Source organism: Pseudophryne corroboree, chromosome 1, assembly GCF_028390025.1.
Source record: "Pseudophryne corroboree isolate aPseCor3 chromosome 1, aPseCor3.hap2, whole genome shotgun sequence".
In the NCBI taxonomy this organism is placed as follows: domain Eukaryota; kingdom Metazoa; phylum Chordata; class Amphibia; order Anura; family Myobatrachidae; genus Pseudophryne; species Pseudophryne corroboree.
Window position 1 is genome coordinate 141,348,203 of NC_086444.1, and position 22,939 is coordinate 141,371,141.

Genomic DNA, 22,939 nt, shown 5'->3' on the forward strand with positions numbered 1-22,939 from the left:
AGAATCCATTACAGTTACAGTAAGCATACTTCACCATATTTGCTCAATGCACACTCCACTCCATCTCTCTCTCTCTCTTTCAGCAAACAAAACAGCAACTGGAACAGCAAAAGCAAAACAGCAAACAAAACTTCTTGTGACTGGAATCACCTATACACTGTGTATATTGGGGGAGTACAGGTCTGGGACTGAGTCTTCTGTTATTGGTCCAGGGGAGGGAACTTTCTCATTCATGATGTGTTATTGGTCAGTTCATATGCAAGCAATGTCCAGCCTTGAAGATAACATCATAGGGGTTGCCCATTGGTTTCCTGCCCACACATGCTTTCCTTGGAATGTTCTTTGTTGTCATTAGAATCGTGGCTTCATATTCCTACATTTAATCATAACTAATTGTTGCAATGTGCTACAATCTAACCACAGGTATCAAACCAACACACTCATTCTTCTGATTATTTTGACACCAAGCATGACATGTTTATTTTGTTCCGTTCCAATAATACATATACATGATGTTAGACTCCATTATATAATTTAAAATATTATAATGTCTGGTGCTTGACATGTTTAATTTATGTGTGGTATGAAATATGTGTTGAATATATCTTTGTGGCTTGTCTGTGTGAATGCGTATGCTATCATATATCGCTGTGCACGCTGCATGTATTCACATGCACAGCGACTCATCAGTGTGGAGTTTGTATGTTTTCTGTATGTAATATTTTTGACTTCGACACTGCTGAATCCTCTAAGGATAGAATGGCCTTCATAGCTCTAATTAATTCAGCTATATCCACTGAGCTGAGACCCTCTTCCTCCTCTTCGTATGCCGAAGTAGAGTAAATTGAATTTTCATCTTCCGATGAAACATCTTGTGTAGCCTGTGAAGGTGAAGGTTTACTTACCATCAGTTTATCAGCTTGTTTCATATGAGAAGCTGCTGGGGGACATGGTATACTGTAGGTAGGGAGCTGCATGTATGGGTTAATAGTGTACCCCATTTCTGGTAAAGAAGCTGTAGGAATTACCCGTTCAGCTATACTGGACAAGGTCTGTGCAAACGTAGCCCAAGGTGGATCCATCTGTACCTGACATTGCACCGGGATCTGCCTTGTATTTTGCTGAAAAGCAAAACAATTTGCACATAAACCATCCTGAACCAGATCCTGAGAGGATAATACAGTTTTGCAAGACAAACATGATATGAGTGTTGGTGTTACTGTAAGTGTACCTCCATCACTTTTGCCACTCTTAGACATGATAAATAATCAGCACTTTCACAGTGTACTACACAATTTGTGACTGTAATCACTTTAACCTTCTAAAGTGATATCAATCTGACCCTACCCATGCACCGGCATTAAGGATCAGAAGAAACAACTGACAAACATATATTAAAGTCAGCAGTCACACTAGCAGTCAGTCACATGTTATATATTAGTCATATGAGCACATTATCAACTACAAACACATTTTAAAGTATGTAGGATTACATATTACTGAATCCTGTTTTACACAGATCTAACATATTCAGACGCATTGCGAAGAAAACCACAGTAAATGTACACAAACTCATATGCAATAGGGACTTAACTATTCATACTGAACAAGTAGATAGAAATGTAGTGCTGTATAGCCCATACTCAGTAGAGTGGGATACAGGGAGACCCACCTCGCTTCCAGGATTGATCAATACGTTAGCGAAAGCTGAGTGGATCCAGCCGCTACTAGTGTACTGTCGCTCCGGGAACCTATAGTGAACACAGACGATCAGTGAACAAAGACGCACCGGTCACATAGCCCATGCTGCGACCGGGTCACCTCGCGGTAGCGCTTAGTGAACACAGATGCACCGGCCTATGCTGCGACCGAGTCCCCTCATGGTAGCGTCTGGGATGGAAGCGAGGAAACAGTTAATGGCGGGAGACTCTGCGGAAACCGGTCATGAACCAGGGGGAGGGGCAACCAGGAGAGCATCTAACTCCCCCTGCTGACATCAACCCTAGGGATCGCGGCCTCATGCTATTCCTGGTGATCCCTAAGGCCTAGCACTGGTGTACCTGCTGTGGCAGCCGCGTCAGCTACTGTTTGGTAGTCTCTTCCCAAAACAGTGCGGCTGTGTCCGTATTCCATCTACTAAGCGGAATTGATGCCTTACCTTCTCTTCGTGCTCCGGCCACAGCCTGGTATCATCTGCTGTACCTGCTAGTATATCTGACACAGACGCCCGCCGAAACAACACTGTACTCGTGGGTAAGTGTTGTCGCGGCCCGGCGGAGAGTTGTTGGAGCGACTCTTTCTAAGCGTATAAGACGCTGTTTAGAAAAGATCACTCAAAAACTTAGTAAGACTAAAAAATAACATAAGAAAGCTTAGGGCTGCTAAAAGGTACAGCAGCCCTCTGACCATGGTCCGGCTCCTGCCAGACCAAACAAAAAACTGATTTGCCTGAGCTAGTGGGCAGGGATATATAGACAGGCCCGTCGCATCCCAGGAGGCCTGAAAGCTTTGGATTGTTTGGTGCCAATCCGCTGTCGCTCCATCATATCCCATTGTTATCCTGTGGATAACCTGTGGACCCTGCCGGAGAAAGTGCCCATATCTAATGCTTCTTCCAATGATATTGCAGCCTGTTTTATATGAGCTATATCGGATTTTTGCTCTCTAGAAGCTACAGAAAAATCCCCCTCCAACGTATCAGCCCAGGCTGCCACTGACTTTGCCATCCAAGCTGAAGCCATGGCTGGCCTTATGACTGCCCCAGACAGGGAAAATATGGTTTTTAGAAACCCATCCACTCTACTATCTGTGACATCATTTAGTGATGTTGAAGGTAAAGGTAATATAGATTTTCACACTAATCGAATCACATCCGTATCTACTGTACTTTAGGAGCCACCTCCCTTTTTAAACAATCCCCAGCTGAAAGAGTAAAATTGGAATCCCATTTTTTTAGGAATTCTAAACCTCTTATTGAGTGTAGCCCAAGCCTCTTCCATGATTTCTGTCAGCTGATCTGACCCTGGAAACTCAGTTTTAACTGTTTTGGGACATTTAAACACAGGTGCCTTGGTTTTCAACACAGGCTCTGCTGAATCCTCTAAGGATAGAATGGCTTCCATTGCTTTAATTAACTCAGCTATATCCACTAAGCTGAGACCTTCTTCCTCCTCTTCGTATGCCGAAGTAGAATTAATTGAGCTTTCATCTTCCTTTGAATCCTCCTCTGCCTCATGTGTAGCCTGTGAAGGTGAAGATTTACTTTTCATCGGTTTATCAGCTTGTTTCTTTTGAGAAGCTGCTGGTGGAATTGATATACCGTAGGTAGGGAGCTGCATGTAAGGGTTAATAGTGTAACCTATTCCTGGTACAGAAGCTGTAGGAATTATCCGTTCAGCTATACTGGATAAGGTCTGTGCAAACATAGCCCAAGGTGGATCCATCTGTACCTGACGTTGTACAGGGATCTGCCTTGTATTTTGCTGAAAACTAAAACAATTTGCACACAAACCATCCTGAATCAGATTCTGAGAGGATAATACAGTTTTGCAAGACAAACATGATATGAGTGTTGGTTTTGCTGTAAATGTACCTTCCTCACCTTTGCCGCTCTTAGACATGATAAATAATCAGCACTTTCACAGTGTACTACACAATTTGTGACTGTAATCACTTTAAACTTTCTAAAGTGACATACAATCTGGCCCTACCCATGCACCAGCATTGAGGATCAGAAAAACAAACTGACAGACATATAGTAAAGTCAGCAATCACACTAGCAGTCAGTCACATGTTATACATTAGTATAATTAGCAATATGACCACATCATCAACTACAAACACATTTTTAAGTATGTAGGAGAACATATTACTGATCATGTTTAAATGGATCTAACACATTCAGACGCAATGTGAAAGAAACAGCAGTAAATGTATGCAGACTCATGCAATAGGCACTTATCTAACTATTCGTATTCAAAAGGTAGGTAGAGATTATGGGGTCATTCCGAGTTGTTCACTCGCTAGCTGTTTTTAGCAGCCGTGCAAACGCTATGCCGCCTCCCACTGGGAGTGTATTTTAACTTAGCAGAAGTGCAAACGAAAGGATCGCAGAGCGGTTACAAAGTTTTTTATGCGCAGTTTTAGAGTAGCTCAATACCTACTCAGCGCTTGCGATGACTTCAGACTGTTCAGTTCCTGTTTTGATGTCACAAACACGACCTGCGTTCGCCCAGCCATGCCTGCGTTTTTTCCAAACACTCCCAGAAAATGGTCAGTTGACACCCAGAAACGCCCACTTCATGTCACTCTGCATCCAGCAGTGCAACTGAAAAGCTTCCCTAGACCCTGTGCGAAACTACATAGTTCGTTGTAACAGTACGTTGTGCGTGCGCATTGCGCCGCATACACATGCGCAGAAGTGCCTTTTTTCTGCCTCATCGCTGCACAGCGAATGAATGCAGCTAGCAATCAACTCGGAATGACCCCCTTAGTGCTGTATAACCCCTAGTCAGTAGAGTGGGATACAGGGAGACTCACCTCGCTTCCAGGATCGATCAATATGTTAGCAAACGCTGAGTGGATCCAGACACTACTAGTGTACACTGCCACTCCATGAACCTATAGTGAACACAGACGCACCGGTCACACAGCCGCCTATGCTGTGACCGGGTCTCCTCACGCACAGCGTCTGAGACGGAAGCGAGGAAACAGTTCACGGTGGGAGACTCAGAAGAAACTGGTCATGAATCGGGGGGAGGGGCGACCAGGAGAGCGTCTAACTCCCCCTGCTGACATCAACCCTAGGAATTGCGGCCTCATGCTATTCCTGGAGCCTATGATCCCTAAGGCCTAGCGCTGGTGCACCCGCGGTGGCAGCCGCATCAGCCGCACCAGCTGGTAACGTCTGCTGGACATGCTAGTATATCCGACACAGACGCCCGCCAAAACAACACTGTACTCGTGGGTAAGCGTTGTCATGACCCGGCGGAGAGTTGTTGGAGCGACTCTTTCTAATATACGTATAGGACGCTGGTTATAAAGATCACTCAAAAAACTAGTAAGACTATAAAAATAAAATAACAAAGTTAAGGGCTGCTAAAAAGCAGCAGCCCTCTGACCATGGTCCGGCTCCTGACACACCAAACAGAAAACTGATTTGCCTGAGCCAGGAGGCAGGGATATATGGACGGGCCTGTTGCATGCTGGGAGGCCGGAAAGCTTTGATCGATTGGTGCCAGTCCGCTGTCGCTTCATCATATCCCATTGTTATCCTGTGAATAACCTGTGGACCTTGCCAGAGAAATATACATTATGGTAAGAACTTACCGTTGATAACGGTATGTCTCCTATGTCCACAGGTTTCCACAGGATAACAATGGGATATGATGGAGCGATAGCGGATTGGCACCAAACGATCACAAGCTTTCAGTCCTCCCAGGATGCAACGCGCCCGTCCATATATCCCCGCCCACTGGCTCAGGCAAATCAGTTGGATTCCAAAGCATTTAGGCAGGAGCATTATGTAGAAACCTATTCAGGCAAGAAGAACACACATGCACATCCTTCCATGCAAGAGGGAAGAGTTTAGTGAGTATAAAGAACTTCAAATCAGGTGCGTCAGTGTGGGATCCCTGTGGAAGTTGGAAACCTGTGGACATAGGAGAAATACCGTTATCAATGGTAAGTTCTTACCATAACGTATATTTCTCTGGCAGGATCCACAGGATAACAATGTGATTTCCCAAAGCAATTTTTAGTGGTGGGGACGTTCCTGATTGGTAGAAGAACCCTTCGCTCGAATTCAGCATCATGAGAGGCAAAAGTATCCAAGGCATAATGTCTATGAGTGTGTTAATGGAAGACCATGTGGCTGCCTTACATATCTGTTCCTGCTGAAGCACCATGCTGTGCTGCCCATGAAGGACCTACCTTATGAGTAGAGTGAACAGAGACATTAGCAGGAACAGGGAGATCAGCTTGAGAGTATGCTTCTGAAATAGTCATTCAAAGCCATCTTGCCAGCGTCTGTTTAGTAGCAGGCCATCCTCTCATGTGAAATTCGTAGAGAATGAAGAGAGAATCTGTCTTTCTGACGGCACTGGCTTAATGCCTGGACTACGTCCAGCGACGCATCTCCCAAAGAAAGTCCTGATATCTGAAAAAACGGGACTACAATTTCTTCATTAAGGTGGAATTTAGACCCCACCTTAGGAAGATACCCAGATCTAGTTTTGAGAACTCCTCTATCTGGATAACATCAGAAAAGGAGATTAACATGACAGTGCTCCTAAATCTGATACTCTTCTAGCTGAAGCCATGGTCAGTATAAAGAGAACTTTAGCTGTTAACCATTTAAGATCCACTTTTTTAAGTGGTTCCAATGGAGCAACTTAAAGGGCTTTGAGGACTAGACTACAGTCCCAACGCACCGTAGGCGGAACAAAAGGAAGGCTGAATATGCAGCATTCCCTGGAAAAAGTGCGCACATCCTGAAAATTTGCCATTTTCTTTCGGAAACCATGCAGTCAATGCTGACACTTGCACTCTCAAGGAAGCCATCCTTAACCTTTATCCACGCCCGCCTGAAGGAATGCTAGAACCATGGAAATTCTGAAAGATTTTGGGCTCATAACTCTTCCATTACACCAATGATTATAGGATTGCTATATTCGGTGGTAAATATGAGCCGAGGAAGTCTTTCCTGCTCTAAACATTGTTTGATTCACCTGTGAGAATCCTCGACTTCAGGATATAGATTTCAAGATCCACGCCGTAAAAGACAGTTGATCCAGATGTCTTGTGATAACAAGGACCCTGCATTAGCAAATCTGGGCGTTTGAGCGTTCAGAAATGGAGCATCCATCGACATGTTCTACAGATCTGTGTACCAACACCTTCTGGGCCAAGCCGGAGCTATTAAAATCACGGCACCCTTAGCTTCTATTATCTTCCTCACTACCCTGTAGCAGGATGATTGGAGGAAAAAGATACGGCACCTTTGTTGTATTTTCCCCACCATCCTGGGTAGCACGATGATCTGAGGATACACATAAGTGAAATGAAATTCCCACTTTATCGAAAAACGTACACAAAGATCACTACCTGATCCCTTGTTTGGGTCTTTTGCCGATGGGATGTCCTGAGCTCTATCTCTGGCAAACCCCACTTGTCTACCAGAGTCTGAAAAGACTTTTGGGTGTAGAGCCCATTCGCTTAACTGAATGGCGTGTCGACTCTGAAAGTCTGTTCTCCAGTTTTAGGACTCCTGGAACGATTACTGCGGACAAGGCTGGAAGATAGAGTTCTGTCCACTTTAGTATGCGACTTACCTCCTTCCTTGTTGTTTAGCTGTGTGTTCCTCTCTGAAGGTTGAGGTACACTAATGCCATTGCCTTTTCTCTGTGGATCTGGACTGATTTTCCTTTAGGAATGTCCCTTGCCCGAACCATGACCATGTATATGGCCCGAATTACTAACAGGTTTATCAGCAGCCAACTTTCTTCTGTAGTCCATAGTCCCAGAATATTAATCTTTCGGACAATGGCCTTCCCCAGCCCCGAAGACTGGCATTTGTTATCAGGAACTCCCAACCTGATATCCAACAATGTTGTCCCCTTGTCTAAACGGGATATCTGTAGCCACCAAGCTAATGACTTTCTTACCTTCTGTGACAGTATCATTTCTGTTCGTTTACTGTCCATCTAGCCCACGTACAACACCTGGTATTCACAGGTGGTCTCCCATCAGAGATTTTAATCAGGCACAACACTGGTTAACTTCCAACATCAGATGAGATTGAACCCATCCAGTGTGATGCGGCTGTAGACAAAATCAGAAGCTGCAGAAGTCTTGAGTGGAATTGTTCATACTCCACCATGTCGAATGTTGACATTATCAAACCCATCATTCGCATGCTGCGTGAATTGATATTGTTTGACTGTGTAACACCTCCTGAGTCCTTGACTGTACCTTGGATATCTTATTCTGAGGTAAATATTTTCTGCAGGCTTTGATTCAGTTCAGCCTCCCGTGAGTCATCCGTTGTGACGGAACCAGGGATGACCTTGCCCCATTTATGAACCACCTGTACCTCTTCAGACAAGTTATTGTCTGTTCAAGATGGCACAGAAGCCTTTCCTGTAATTGTTCCAGAAAAAACAGGGTGGTCGAGGTATGGCAATTTTCTTATCCCCTGCTTGCGGAGATAAACTGCCATAATTTATTTTGGAACATACTCTGGGGCTGTGGTTACCCAAAGGGTAAGACCTAGAACTGAATGCTGCTGAAGGATGGTAAACTTTGAAATAACACTGATGGACAGTGCTATAGGAACCTGTAGCATCCTGACTATCCAGGGATACTATGTAATCTACTGGCTCCTTACCCATATATGGAGCGCATCCATGTGAATGGAAACTGGTCATGAACTGGGGGAGGGGCGACCAGGAGAGCGTCTGACTCCCGACCACTGACATCAACCCTAGGGATTGCAGCCTCATGCTATTCCTGGTGCCTTATGATCCCTAAGGCCTAGCGCTGGTGTACCCGTGGTGGCGGCGCGCCAGCTACTGTTTTGTAGTCTCCTCCCAATACAGTGCGGCTGTGTCCGTATTCCCCTTCTAAGCGCAACCAATGCCTTACCTTCTCCCCGTGCTCCGGCCACAGCCTGGTATCATCTGCTGGACCTGCTAGTATATCCGACACAGACGCCCATCGAGTCAGCACTTGTACCGTGGGTAAGCGTTGGTGCGACCCGTTGGAGAGTTGTTGGAGCGACTCTTTCTAATAGAAAGATCACTCAGAAAACATAGTAAGACTATAAAAATAAAATAATAAAGTTTAGGGCTGCCAAGAACAGCAGCCCTCTGACGATGGCCCAGCTCCTGCCACACCAAACAAAAAACTGGTTTGCCTGAGCCAGTGGGTGGGGATATATGGACGTTGCATCCTGGGAGGACTGAAAGCTTGTGATCGTTTGGTGCCAATCCGCTGTCGCTCCATCATATCCCATTGTTATCCTGTGGACCCTGCCGGAGAAATACTGAGTTCCAGTTAATTTATCGTTCTGATCATGGATAATGCGGATGTATCTGTGTGGAGAGGAGTATTCTCTCTGGAGTCTGTGTGACGTAGGGAGGTGAATGCCGGTTAGCTGGAGGAGAGGCTGTGCTGTCCAAACAGCTGCCAGTGAGAGCTCTCTACGGCGCAGCTGTTTGACATATGCCCAACAGCAATATAAATAGTAAAGAAGGTTGTAAAACCTAAGAGAAGATTTTTGTGAGATTTAATATTTTTCTGTAGTTTATATTATGAGCAACGATCCCTATTTTTTTGCTATTTTCTTTATATGTTCAATAGCAGATATGTGATTTCTTTAATAATAAAGACTGTCCTATAAACAATAAATGAAGGCTCTTGTACTCTGCAGTGATCTAAAACACATTAAGTTTGATTCATTAGTCCTCCAACTGGGGGACACTGGGAACATGTTGGGAATAGTGGTGTTGGAGGAGTGAGCACTTAATTCCAGCTCATCCGTAGATCCTGCTCCTGATACACTTTGCACGAAGGGAGCACTTTTTAAGTGCTTTGGGACTGTGGGAGCTTTTCTTCAGTGCTGCTCTGGCAGCTTTAGTTAGTTTTTATTTTAACCTATTCCAGGCTGAGGTCTGAAGACTGCAGCAGAGAGACTGCAAAGTGATGGCCGGTACAAGAGGTACCATAGCAGTATCTTCACAGCTGGGCCCACGATGCTGGGACACTACCGGGCAATACAATAACTGCTCTCCAGCAGCCACCGTACTGCTGTGCACCATAGAGATGGCTGACCGGATATATAAAACCTCTCCTTCATTCCGAGACAGGTCTTTTATGTTAGTTGTGGTAGGCTTTTTTTCCCCAGGGGTTTGTATTAATTTAGTGGTACAAGCCCCAGTTCATAGAGGCTTCACTCCTAAGACTCCACCTCCCCAGCTGACTTGCAAACTCTTTGTAGATGCAGCAAAGGTTTTAGGACCGTGCGTGCTGTGATTTAGCTTTGGATGCCAGTCATATGAGAACAATAATTGTGGCATCTGTAATTTCTGCATGCCGGAGCATGTGGTTAAAATCCTGGGAAGCAGATGTGGAGTCCCAGAAGGCCCTGTAAGTTCTGTTTCCCAAGTGGGGTCTTGTTGGTCCTAAGCAGGATGAATTGGTGTTTAATGTCCCTAACCTAGAGGTCCCAAATATTTGGGAATGAGGGTGTGAGAAAATGGGTTGGGATAAGAGAAAGCAAGAATGGGGAGGTGAAAGAGAGAGCAAGAGAATGAGTGTGGTCAAAGAGACAGAGGACTAGGGGAAGGTGAGAATGAACAGGGAGTGTGTGTGTGTGTGTGTGTGTGTGTGACAGCTCCTGCAACGCTAGCTGGCAAATGACAGGTTTAATATACTTGTCATATAGATCAGGCTTTAGAGACCGGTGGAACTTTAGCTTTTGTGGAAATACAAGTCCCACCAAACTTTGCATGTCATGTAGTTCCACAACACCTCAATTTACAGATTGCCTAGCAACAAGATTTAACAATAAATTTGCATATTTGCACAAATGACTCCACCTTCACCATAAACCTTAACTATGTTCAAATTAAGCCTGTGAAAAGAAGTTTTAACAATGGTATTGAATATCAAACTTACAACTGTTATTTCACAGTTTGTCTTGTTTGAAGCTTTAGCAGGGGCAATTGAATGTCCCCGTAGCTTACTAATAAAACGCATTTATTTATGTTTTTGCCAACATACGACTGTCACTGCGTTATTTGTAATCTGGAATATTATTTGATTGTGCATGCTCCACTCATGCCTAATGCCAATCCTATTTGTAGCATCTAAAGTGATGAGAAATAAGATAAATAATGCCGGTGTGTTTTATTGAACACTTATAGAAAAATAAAACCTAGTTTATTGTCTTTAAAGTCCAGCCTTACATATTAACAAGTTCTCCAAAGTGCGATATTGGTCCTTTCAACTTTCAAGGTGACTTATCACATGGTTATATTGGAGAAGAGTCGAGAGTGACAGAAATAGACCATTTTAATCTGTTTATTACAGACAATGCAAACTGGTAAAAACGGTTTCTTGTATCTTCCTATGTCCACACTTGTGTTGATCAATTTGTCAAACTGCAAAAGGGAGTACACCCGAAGTAGGCATCCCGACACGATGCTGAACCACAACTCCCAGCATGCTCCAGAAGCCATTGGGAACTGTAGTCCAAGAGAAGATTGATAGTTTTCAACGTAAACCTGTTATAAACTATAGGTAGATTTGTGAATAATTTACAGTTATTTGCTGAAAGGCACAATGAAAAGAAGAAAAAAAAAAAAAAAAAAAGAAATAAAATATATTAGATCCCATATATTAAACACATAAAATGTCCCAAATTCAGTCCAGTCCTTTATATTAAAAAAAGTGTTCTCTAGTGTGCACTTCATAAGCACATACATTATCCGAGTGGCTCAGTACAATGCATGTACAATGTATATACAGACATATACTCATACATGGAATGGTCGAATGATGGTCGGTTCCTCTATAACAACCAGTTTTATATGATAACCGCAGAATACAACTTTCAAAGCCCTGTTACTCCAAGATAGAGAACTAATTGGTACAAGTCGTCTTATAACATCGTATAAAAACTTCCTAATAGACAAGAATAAACTTGATGTATAAAATGCAGATCTGTACATTCGATTTCTGTACAATTATGTTCAAGTCTTTGTTTTGACGAGCGCAGAAGAATACTGAGTGTAAGCGCCAACCGCTGGTTACATGATGTACGTCCCGTCCTTGTAATATTTTATGGTGTCCGTGTGCTTGGTCATGACTAAGACATCATGAAAGCCTGTACTAAGGCCAGACATGTGCTGGAAGTAAGCCTCCTTCTCCACTTGTATCGTGAGATTATTAACTCCAGCGTCTTTTAGTACTGATGTAACCTTGAAAAAAAGCCAGGGGATATTGGATCAATAATAATAGGATGAATCACGTAGACAGGTGAGCAAAACTGTAACAATGTGTTTCTGATCTGAAAGTTATTTCACACAATTTATTTTTTATTATACTCTGTTCCAGGGGCCCTCTGCTGGCACTCGCACATGGCGCAGCTGTGGGGGGCCTCTGCTGGCACTCGCACATGGCGCAGCTGTGGGGGGCCTCTGCTGGCACTCGCACCTGGCGCAGCTGTGGGGGGGCCTCTGCTGGCACTCGCACCTGGCGCAGCTGTGGGGGGCCTCTGCTGGCACTCGCACCTGGCGCAGCTGTGGGGGGCCTCTGCTGGCACTCGCACATGGCGCAGCTGTGGGGGGGCTCTGCTGGCACTCGCACCTGGCGCAGCTGTGGGTGGGTGGGGGGCGCTCTACTGGCACTCGCACCTGGCGCAGCTGTGGGGTGCTCTGCTGGCACTCGCACCTGGCGCAGCTGTGGGGGGGCATTGCTGGCACTCGCACCTGGCGCAGCTGTGGGGGGGCTCAGCTGGCACTTCCACCTGGCGCAGCTATGGGGGAGCCTCTGCTGGCACTTCCACCAGGCCTGTGGGGGGCTTCTGCTGGCACTCGCACCTGGCGCAGCTGTGGTGGGCGACTGCCGGCACTCGCACCTGGCGCAGCTGGGGGGGGGGGGGGGCTCTGCTGGCACTCGAACCTGGCACAGCTGTGGGGGTGGAGTGGAGGGGGGCTCTGCTGGCACTCGCACCTGGCGCAGATGTGAGGGGGCCTCTGCTGGCACTCGCACCTGGCGCAGCTGTGGGGGGCCTCTGCTGGCACTCGAACCTGGCACAGCTGTGGGGGGGGGGGGGGGGGGGCAACTGCCAGCACTTCCACCTGGCACAGCTGTGGGGGTGGAGTGGAGGGGGGCTCTGCTGGCACTCGCACCTGGCGCAGATGTGAGGGGGCCTCTGCTGGCACTCGCACCTGGCGCAGCTGTGGGGGGCCTCTGCTGGCACTCGCACCTGGCGCAGCTGTGGGGGGCCTCTGCTGGCACTCGCACCTGGCGCAGCTGTGGGGGGGCGCTCTGCTGGCACTCACACCTGGCGCAGCTGTGGGGGGGGGGGGGCCTCTGCTGGCACTTCCACCTGGCACAGCTGTGGGGGGTGTTTAAGGTCTAATAACTTTAAAATCCTAATTTCTCTATCCCCTCTGCCTCCTCTTCAGCAAGAAACTCTGCTGGGGTAACACTAATTACAACACAGGTTATGATCTTTCACTGATGTTGTTCTCTCCTTTACATTTACAGCGCTGCAGGACTTTAGTTTAAAAAACAAATAAGCCAATCAGTGTAAGGATATTGCCTAAAGTCACACATTCTCCCACCAGCAGTTTTCTACACACAGTTAAACTTGAACAGGAAAATAATAACAATTACCTGTTGAACAATCCATTGTTCCACAACATCTGACATCACTTGAACATGTATAGTCCCTGCAATAATAGAGGCTGAGTGACGCCAAAAATGTGGGTCCCGGTAAGAGATCAGACCATCGATCTTAGAGATCTGCAAAGAGAAATATATACCAATATATTATATTCAACTTTATACAGCTGTTTCCCAGGTAAAGGTGTACACATTAAATGCAGACTTAGATTGTGAGAGAGGGTCGTACGCTACATTTGTGCAAGTATATTATAGCTAGAAAACTCTGTATAGAGCAGGGATGGGGAACCTTCGGCCCTCCAGCTGTTTAACTACACATCCCAGCATGCCCTTCAACAGTTTTAGCATCGCCAAATAGCAAAACTGTAGCAAGGCATGCTGGTATGTGTAGTTCAACAACAGCTGGAGGGCCGAAGGTTCCCCATCCCTGCTATAGAGGAACCCCATCTCAGTGATTTGTGACCCACGGTGTCCATTGCACATATACATTTTTTTTTTCTACACACATACTGTATATGACAAGGCTGTACTTAATCTTTTTGCATCACAGTATACATAATACAACAAATCAGGAAAGTGCTTAAATTATGTAGTGCAACTGAACTACTCCTTCTTATACATAATGCAAATAACTTTATGCAATCCGCTATAATATATATATATATATATGTGTATATACATACATACACATATATAGATAAAAGATTTCAGCTTACTGTTTTAAAGTTATAGTTATGTTGGTGCTTAATAAATACGGTACTTTGCCACTGGGGGAATCCGGGAGCGTGTCTAATGTGTGTGTCAGCGAATGCGCCCACAGTGCAGATGCGCTGTGTGCAACGCACCGCTGGCCCACACGTAGTTACGGCCCTGATACCATGTAATCTCTGCATAGACCTGTATTTTGTTCTTATTACATATGATGCTTGTTTCTCCTTTACTACATAATTAGTACTAAACGTTGCAGCTCACAAAGTCTCTGTTGATGTTGTCTGTCGTATGGGGGACAAACATTTGAGACGCTGAGAGTTCGGTATCCGAGAACCTATATTTATAACTTCTAATACTTAATCAAATGTGTAATACTGCTGCTACCTAGTGTCATACATAGAGATCATGCATTAAATACATGGCTAGTGTAAATTCACTACAAAATGACTTATGGGGACAGATCATCAGCAAAAAAAACAAAAACCCAATGAATTAATTTGCAACCTTTTAATTTGATTTAGACATGTTCCCTAATACACTTCCGGAACACGTTATGTGTATAGCCTAGGACTACTTGCACTAGTTACGGAGACTTGTACACATTTCACAAACTGCACTGGAAGTAATCTACTTCTTTCAACATAAAATACATTTTGCATATATAGAATTTACATTTTGCACATATAGAATTTATCTCACTTGTCCACACATTTTAATGAGAATTAGCCCTGGCTGTCTGGCACTGGGACTAATTGCTGAATAGTGCTGTCTGGTGTATTACAGTGCATCCGGAAAGTATTCACAGCGCTTCACTTTTTCCACATTTTGTTATGTTACAGCCTTATTCCAAAATGGAATTACTTTATTTTTTTCACTCAAAATTCTACACACAATACCCCATAATGACAACCTGAAAAGGTGGTTTTTTTTTTAGTTTTTTGCAAATTAATTAAAAATAAAAAACTAAGAAATCACATGTACATAAGTATTCACAGCCTTTGCTCAATACTTTGTTGATGCACCTTTGGCAGCAATTACAGCCTAAAGTATTGTTGAATATGATGCCACAAGCTTGGCACACCTATCTTTGAGCAGTTTCACCCATTCCTCTTTGCAGCACCTCTCAAGCTCCATCAGGTTGGATGGGAAGCGTCAGTGCACAGCCATTTTCAGATCTCTCCAAAGATGTTCAATCGGATTTAAGTCTGGGCTCTGGTTGGGCCACTCAAGGAAATTCACGGAGTTGTCCTGAAGCCACTCCTTTGATATCTTGGCTGTGTGTTTAGGATGAAAGATGAACCGCCGCCCCAGTCTGAGGTCAAGAGCGCTCTGGAGCAGTTTTTCATCCAGGATATATCTATACATTGCTGCATTCATCTTTCTCTCTATCCTAACTAGTCTCCCAGTTCCAGCCATTGAAAAACATCCCCACAGCATGATGCTGCCACCACCATGCTTCACTGTAGGGATGGTATTGGCCTGGTGATGAGTGTTGCCTGGTTTCCTCCAAACATGACGCCTAGCATTCACGCCAAAGCGTTCAATCTTTGTCTCATCAGACCAGAGAATTTTGTTTCTCGTGGTCTGAGAGTCCTTCAGGTGCATTTTGGCAAACTCCAGGAGGGCTGGCATGTGCTTTTTACTAACAAAGTGGCTTCCGTCTGGCCACTCTACCATACAGGCCTGATTGGTGGATTGCTCCCGAGACCGTTGTACTTCTGGAAGGTTCTCCTCTCTCCACAGAGGAATGCTGTAGCTCCGACAGAGTGATCATCAAGTTCTTGGTCACCTCCCTGACTAGGGCCCTTCTCCCCCGATCGCTCAGTTTAGACGGCCGTCCAGCTCTAGGAAGAGTCCTGGTGGTTCCGAACGTCTTCCATTTACGGATGATGGGGGCTACTGTGCTCATTGGGACTTTCAAAGCAGTAGATATTTTTCTGTACCCTTCCATAAATTTGTGCCTCTGTCTCAGAGGTCTACAGACAATTCCTTTAACTTCATGCTTGGTTTGTGCTCAGACATGCACTGTCAAGTGCAGGACCTTATATAGATAGGTGTGTGCCTTTCCAAATCATGTCCAATCAACTGAATTTACCACAGGTGGTCTCCAGTTAAGCTGTAGGAACATCTCAAGGATGATCAGTGGAAACAGGATGCACCAGAGATCAATTTTAAACTTCATGGCAAAGGCTGTGAATACTTATGTACATGTGATTTCTTCGTTTTTTATTTTTAATAAATTTGCAAAAATCTCAAAAAAACTTTTTTCACATTGTCATAGGGCATATGGGGTATTGTTTGTAGAATTTTGAGGGAAAAAATTTATTCCATTTTGGAATAAGACTGTAACATAACAAAATGTGGAAAAAGTGAAGTACTGTGAATACTTTTCGGATGCACTGTACTTCAATATTTAATAGTGTGCTCTAAGTAAGGATACTACAGCCTGGAAAACACACTGAAATGAATTGGGTGTCAAGAAACTCTGTTCTCCTTGTGTCCTGGGCATACTCACAAACGCATCCCCCGTCCTTTAACTACCATCTCACAATTTCCTTAGGAGCTCCCCAATCTCTCTCCAAGTACTGTATATTCTCCTGAGACCACAGACAGCGTACACTCTCTCCCCACATTTCCCGATGAAGCTACTGTAAAGTGCTGAGCTCTTGATGCATGCTGTGTATATATGCCATAAGCACACAGCTCAGTACTAGTCTATTACATAACTATGCAACACAGATCAATAGACCAAACAGCCTCACCTTCTCAAGGGCAATGTTTATCCCCTTCTCAATTTCAGGGGGCATCCTGAGGAGGATCACCTGGTAGGCGTCTTTCAGCAGGGGAATAACACTTCCAAAAATGAGGACGGCAATGAATAGGGAACACAGAGGATCTGCTATGAGCCAGCCAAACTGCTGAATCAGTATGGTAGATACTATAACTCCCACGCTGCCCAAAGTGTCCGCCAGCACGTGCAGAAACACACCTGGATGGGCACAAGAGTGGTCACTTCCATGTAGCACAATGTAAGCTGTACAGTAGATGTAACAATGGTGCCAACATCAGGAGTTACCATCAGGTCTGTAACCATTATATTGCATGACTTCTCTCTTCTGCACACACTTACCGCGCATGTTAGCATTCATCCCTCCTCCGCCAGACCCATGGGAATGGCCATGGTTGTGAGTATGTCCATGGTCGCCATGGGAGTTGCCGTGACCATGTCCATGGCTGTGGCCATGTCCGTGGTGAGAGTGGCCGTGGTCATGAGATGGGCATCCTCCTCCTCGTGAACCCCCATGGGAGTGGGCATGACTAAAGGCACATATACCAACAAGGTTGACAAGTAGCCCTCCGACAGAGACCGGCTGGCACAAGAAAGAAGAAATGGAGTTATTACTGGTAAAGCAAGACAGAAAGCACTTTGGGGGAGAGGTATAAAGCGGTGAAAACAGTAAAGTGGTGGACCAGTGGAGATCAGCTTCAAGGTAGAATTTATCAGGTGCATTCTATAAAATTCTGAAAAAAGCTCCGCACAGACCATAATAATGATGAAAGTATTATACCAATCAGTTTTCTCCCATATCCCTTATAAGGAAAATCACGAGGAATTGTCCTATTGTTCAATCTATTATTGTTACTAAATGGGGGTGCTCCCTGGAATAAATTGATCATGTAGACAAAAGAAAGAAAAAGTATTCCAAAATGGGGCACTCCTTTAGACTGATTGGGCTAATGTACCTAATTAGAATAAACAGAGGACCTCCCCAATAGATTAATAATAAAATAATAAGATTTTACTCACCGGTAAATCTATTTCTCGTAGTCCGTAGTGGATGCTGGGACTCCGTAAGGACCATGGGGAATAGCGGCTCCGCAGGAGACTGGGCACAACTAAAGAAAGCTTTAGGACTACCTGGTGTGCACTGGCTCCTCCCACTATGACCCTCATCCAGACCTCAGTTAGGATACTGTGCCCGGAAGAGCTGACACAAGAAGGAAGGATTTTGAATCCCGGGTAAGACTCATACCAGCCACACCAATCACCGTATAACTCGTGATACTATACCCAGTTAACAGTATGAAATATAACTGAGCCTCTCAACAGATGGCTCAACAATAACCCTCTAGTTAGGCAAAAACTATATACAAGTAATGCAGACAATCCGCACTTGGGATGGGCGCCCAGCATCCACTACGGACTACGAGAAATAGATTTACCGGTGAGTAACATCTTATTTTCTCTGACGTCCTAAGTGGATGCTGGGACTCCGTAAGGACCATGGGGATTATACCAAAGCTCCCAAACGGGCGGGAGAGTGCGGATGACTCTGCAGCACCGAATGAGCAAACTCTAGGTCCTCCTCAGCCAGGGTATCAAACTTGTAGACTCTTGCAAAAGTGTTTGAACCCGACCAAGTAACAGCTCGGCAAATTTGTAAAGCCGAGACCCCTCGGGCAGCCGCCCAAGAAGAGCCCACTTTCCTCGTGGAATGGGCTTTTACAGATTTAGGGTGCGGCAGTCCAGCCGCAGAATGTGCAAGTTGAATCGTGCCACAGATCCAGCGAGCAATAGTCTGCTTAGAAGCAGGAGCACCCAGCTTGTTAGGTGCATACAGGATAAATAGCGAGTCAGTTTTCCTGACTCCAGCCGTCCTGGAAACATATATTTTCCAGGGCCCTGACTACGTCCAGTAACTTGGAATCCTCCAAGTCCCAAGTAGCTGCAGGCACCACAATAGGTTGGTTCACATGAAAAACTGATACCACCTTAGGAAGGAATTGGGAACGAGTCCTCAATTCCGCCCTATCCATATAAAAAAATCAGATAAGGGCTTCTGCATGACAAAGCCGCCAATTCTGATACACGCCTGGCCGACGCCAAGGCCAACAGCATGACCACTTTCCACGTGAGGTATTTTAGCTCCACGGATTTAAGTGGCTCAACCCAATGAGACTTCAGGAAATCCAACGCCACGTTGAGATCCCACAGTGCCACTGGAGGCACAAACGGGGGCTGAATATGTAGCACTCCCTTAACAAAAGTCTGAACTTCAGGCAGTGAAGCCAGTTCTTTTTTGGAAGAAAATGTACAGAGCCGAAATCTGGACCTTAATGGAACTCAATTTTAGGCCCATAGTCACTCCTGACTGTAGGAAGTGCAGAAATCGACCCAGTTGAAATTCCTCCGTTGGGGCCTTCCTGGCCTCACACCAAGCAACATATTTTTGCCATATGCGGTGATAATGTTTTGCGATCACCTCTTTCCTAGCCTTAATCAGCGTAGGAATGACTTCCTCCGGAATGCCTTTTTCCTTTAGGATCCAGTGTTCAACCGCCATGCCGTCAAACGCAGCCGCGGTAAGTCTTGGAACAGACAGGGCCCCTGCTGCAGCAGGTCCTGTCTGAGCAGCAGAGGCCATGGGTCCTCTGAGATCACTTCTTGAAGTTCTGGGTACCAAGCTCTTCTTGGCCAATCCGGAACCACGAGTATAGTTCTTACTCCTCTCCTTTTTATTATTCTCAGTACCTTGGGTATGAGAGGCAGAGGAGGGAACACATACACCGACTGGTACACCTACGGTGTTACCAGAGCGTCCACAGCTATCACCTGAGGGTCCCTTGACCCAGCGCAACATATTTTTAGCTTTTAGTTGAGGCGGGACGCCGACATGTCCACCTGCGGCCTTTCCCAATGGTGTACAATCTTTTGGAAAACTTCCGGATGAAGTCCCCACTCTCCCGGGTGGAGGTCGTGCCTACTGAGAAAGTCTGTTTCCCAGTTGTCCACTCCGGGAATGAACACTGCTGACAGTGCTAACACATGATTTTCCGCCCATCGGAAAATCCTTGTGGCTTCTGCCATCGCCATCCTGCTTCTTGTGCCGCCCTGTTCGTTTACATGGGCGACCGCCGTGATGTTGTCTGACTGGATCAGCACCGGCTGGTGTTGAAGCAGGGTCTAGCCTGACTTAGGGCATTGTAAATGGCCCTTAGTTCCCGAATATTTATGTATAGGGAAGTCTCCTGACTCGACCATAGTCCTTGGAAGTTTCTTCCTTGTGTGACTGCCCCCCCAGCCTCGAAGGCTGGCCTCCGTGGTCACCAGGACCCAGTCCTGTATGCCGAATCTGCGGCCCTCTAGAAGATGAGCACTCTGCAGCCACCACAACAGCGACACCCTGGCCCTTGGAGACAGGGTTATCAGCCGATGCATCTGAAGATGCGACCCGGACCACTTGACCAACAGATCCCACTGGAAGATCCTTGCATGGAACCTGCCGAATGGATTTTCTTCGTAAGAAGCTACCATCTTTCCCAGGACTCGAGTGCATTGATGCACCGACACCTGTATTTGTTTTAGGAGGTCTCTGACTAGAGATGACAACTCCTTGGCCTTCTCCTGCGGGAGAAACCCTTTTTCCTGTTCTGTGTCCAGAACCATACCCAGGAACAGTAGACTCGTCGTAGGAACCAGCTGCGACTTTGGAATATTCAGAATCCAGCCGTGCTGTTGTAACACTTCCCGAGATAGTGCTACTCCGACCAACAACTGCTCCCTGGACCTCGCCTTTAAAAGGAGATCGTCCAAGTAAGGGATAATTATAACTCCCTTTTTTCGAAGGAGTATCATCATTTCGGCCATTACCTTGGTAAATACCCTCGGTGCCGGGGACAGACCAACGGCAACGTCTGGAATTGGTAATGACAGACCTGTACCACAATTTTGAGGTACTCCTGGTGAGGAGGGTAAATGGGGACATGCAGGTAAGCATCCTTGATGTCCAGTGATACCATGTAATCCCCTTCGTCCAGGCTTGCAATAACCGCCCTGAGCGATTCCATTTGAACTTGAACCTTCGTATATAAGTGTTCACAGATTTCAATTTTAGAATGGGTCTCACCGAACAGTCTGGTTTCGGTACCACAAACATTGTGGAATAGTAACCCCGGCCTTGTTGAAGGAGGGGTACCTTGATTATCACCTGCTGGAAGTACAGCTTGTGAATTGCCGCCAGTACTACCTCCCCTTTCTCCGAGGGCAGCAGGCATGGCTGATTTGAGGTAATGGCGAGGGGGAGTCGCCTCGAACTCCAGCTTGTATCCCTGTGATACTACCTGCAGAACCCAGGGATCCACCTGTGAGCGAGCCCACTGTTCGCTGAAGTTCCCGAGACACGCCCCCACCGCACCTGGCTCCACCTGTGGAGCCCTAGCGTCATGCGGTGGACTCCGATGAAGCGGGGGAAGATTTTTGATCCTGGGAACTGGCTGTCTGGTGCAGCTTTTTTCCCTCTTCCCTTGTCTCTGTGCAGAAAGGAAGCGCCTTTGACCCGCTTGCTTTTCTGAAGCCGAAAGGACTGTACCTGATAATACGGTGCTTTCTTAGGCTGTGAGGAAACCTGAGGTAAAATTTTTTCATTCCCAGCTGTTGCTGTGGATACGAGGTCCCAGAGACCATCCTCAAACAATTCCTCACCTTCATAAGGCAGAATCTCCATGTGCCTTTTAAAGCCAGCATCACCTGTCCACTGCCGGGTCCCTAACACCCTCCTGGCAGAATGGACATTGCATTAATTTTGGATGCCAGCCGGCAAATATCCCTCTGTGCATCCCTCATATATAAGACGACGTCTTTAACATGCTCTATGGTTAGCAAAATAGTATCCCTGTCTAGGGTATCAATATTATCTGACAGGGTATCAGACCGCGCTGCAGCAGCACTCTCCATGCTGAGGCAATTGCAGGTCTCAGTATAGTACCTGAGTGTGTATATACAGACTTCAGGATAGCCTCCTGCTTTTTATCAGCAGGCTCCTTCAAAGTGGCCGTATCCTAAGACGGCAGTGCCACCTTTTTTGACAAACGTGCGAGCGCCTTATCCACCCTAGGGGATATCTCCCCACGTGACCTATCCTCTGGCGGGAAAGGGTACGTCATCAGTAACTTTCTAGAAATTACCAGTTTCTTATCGGGGGAACCCACGCTTCATTCACTCATCTGATGGGGGAACAAAACACTGGCTGCTTTTTCTCCCCAAACATAAAACCCCTTTTTTGTGGTACTATGGGTTAATGTCAGAAATGTGTAACACATTTTTCATTGCCGAGATCATGCAACGGATGTTCCTAGTGGATTGTGTATATGTCTCAACCTCGTCGACACTGGAGTCCGACTCCGTGTCGACATCTGTATCTGCCATCTGAGGTAGCGGGCGTTTTTGAGCCCCTGATGGCCTTTGAGACGCCTGGGCAGGCGCGGGCTGAGAAGCCGGCTGTCCCATAGCTGTTATGTCATCCAGCCTTTTACATAAGGAGTACACACTGTCGGTTAATACCTTCCACTTATCCATCCACTCTGGTGTCGGCCCCACAGGGGGCGACATCACATTTATAGGCCTCTGCTGCGCCTCCACATATCCTGCTCAAACATGTCGACACAGCCGCACCGACACACCGCACACACACAGGGAATGCTCTGACTGAGGACAGGACCCCTCAAAGTCTTTTGGGGAGACAGAGAGAGAGAGTATGCCAGCACACACTAGAGCGCTATATAATGCAGGGATTAACACTATAACTGTGATTTTCCCCAATAGCTGCTTGTATACACAATATTGCGCCTAAATTTAGTGCCCCCCTCTCTTTTTAACCCTTTGAGCCTGAAAACTACAGGGGAGAGCCTGGGGAGCTGTCTTCCAGCTGCACTGCGAAGAAAAAATTGCGCCAGTGTGCTGAGTGAGATAGCCCCGCCCCTTTTTCGGCTGACTTTTCTCCCGCTTTTTTTATGGATTCTGGCAGGGGTATTTTAC

The 22,939-nt window shown here is 45.9% G+C and overlaps 1 protein-coding gene across 1 annotated transcript in view; it reads right to left on the bottom strand.

Annotated features, from left to right (window-relative positions):
- Window positions 1-10,904: 10,904 nt before the first annotated feature.
- Window positions 10,905-22,939, bottom strand: part of SLC30A5 (solute carrier family 30 member 5) — a 96,005-nt gene continuing 83,970 nt past the window's right edge. The window contains exons 13-16 of the mRNA XM_063963367.1: window positions 17,255-17,495; window positions 16,887-17,113; window positions 13,405-13,533; window positions 10,905-11,981 (exon numbers count right to left, since the gene is read on the bottom strand). Coding sequence (XP_063819437.1) covers window positions 11,811-11,981; window positions 13,405-13,533; window positions 16,887-17,113; window positions 17,255-17,495 — 768 coding nt within the window. The 3' untranslated portion in view covers window positions 10,905-11,810. The remainder of the gene's footprint in view (window positions 11,982-13,404; window positions 13,534-16,886; window positions 17,114-17,254; window positions 17,496-22,939) is intronic.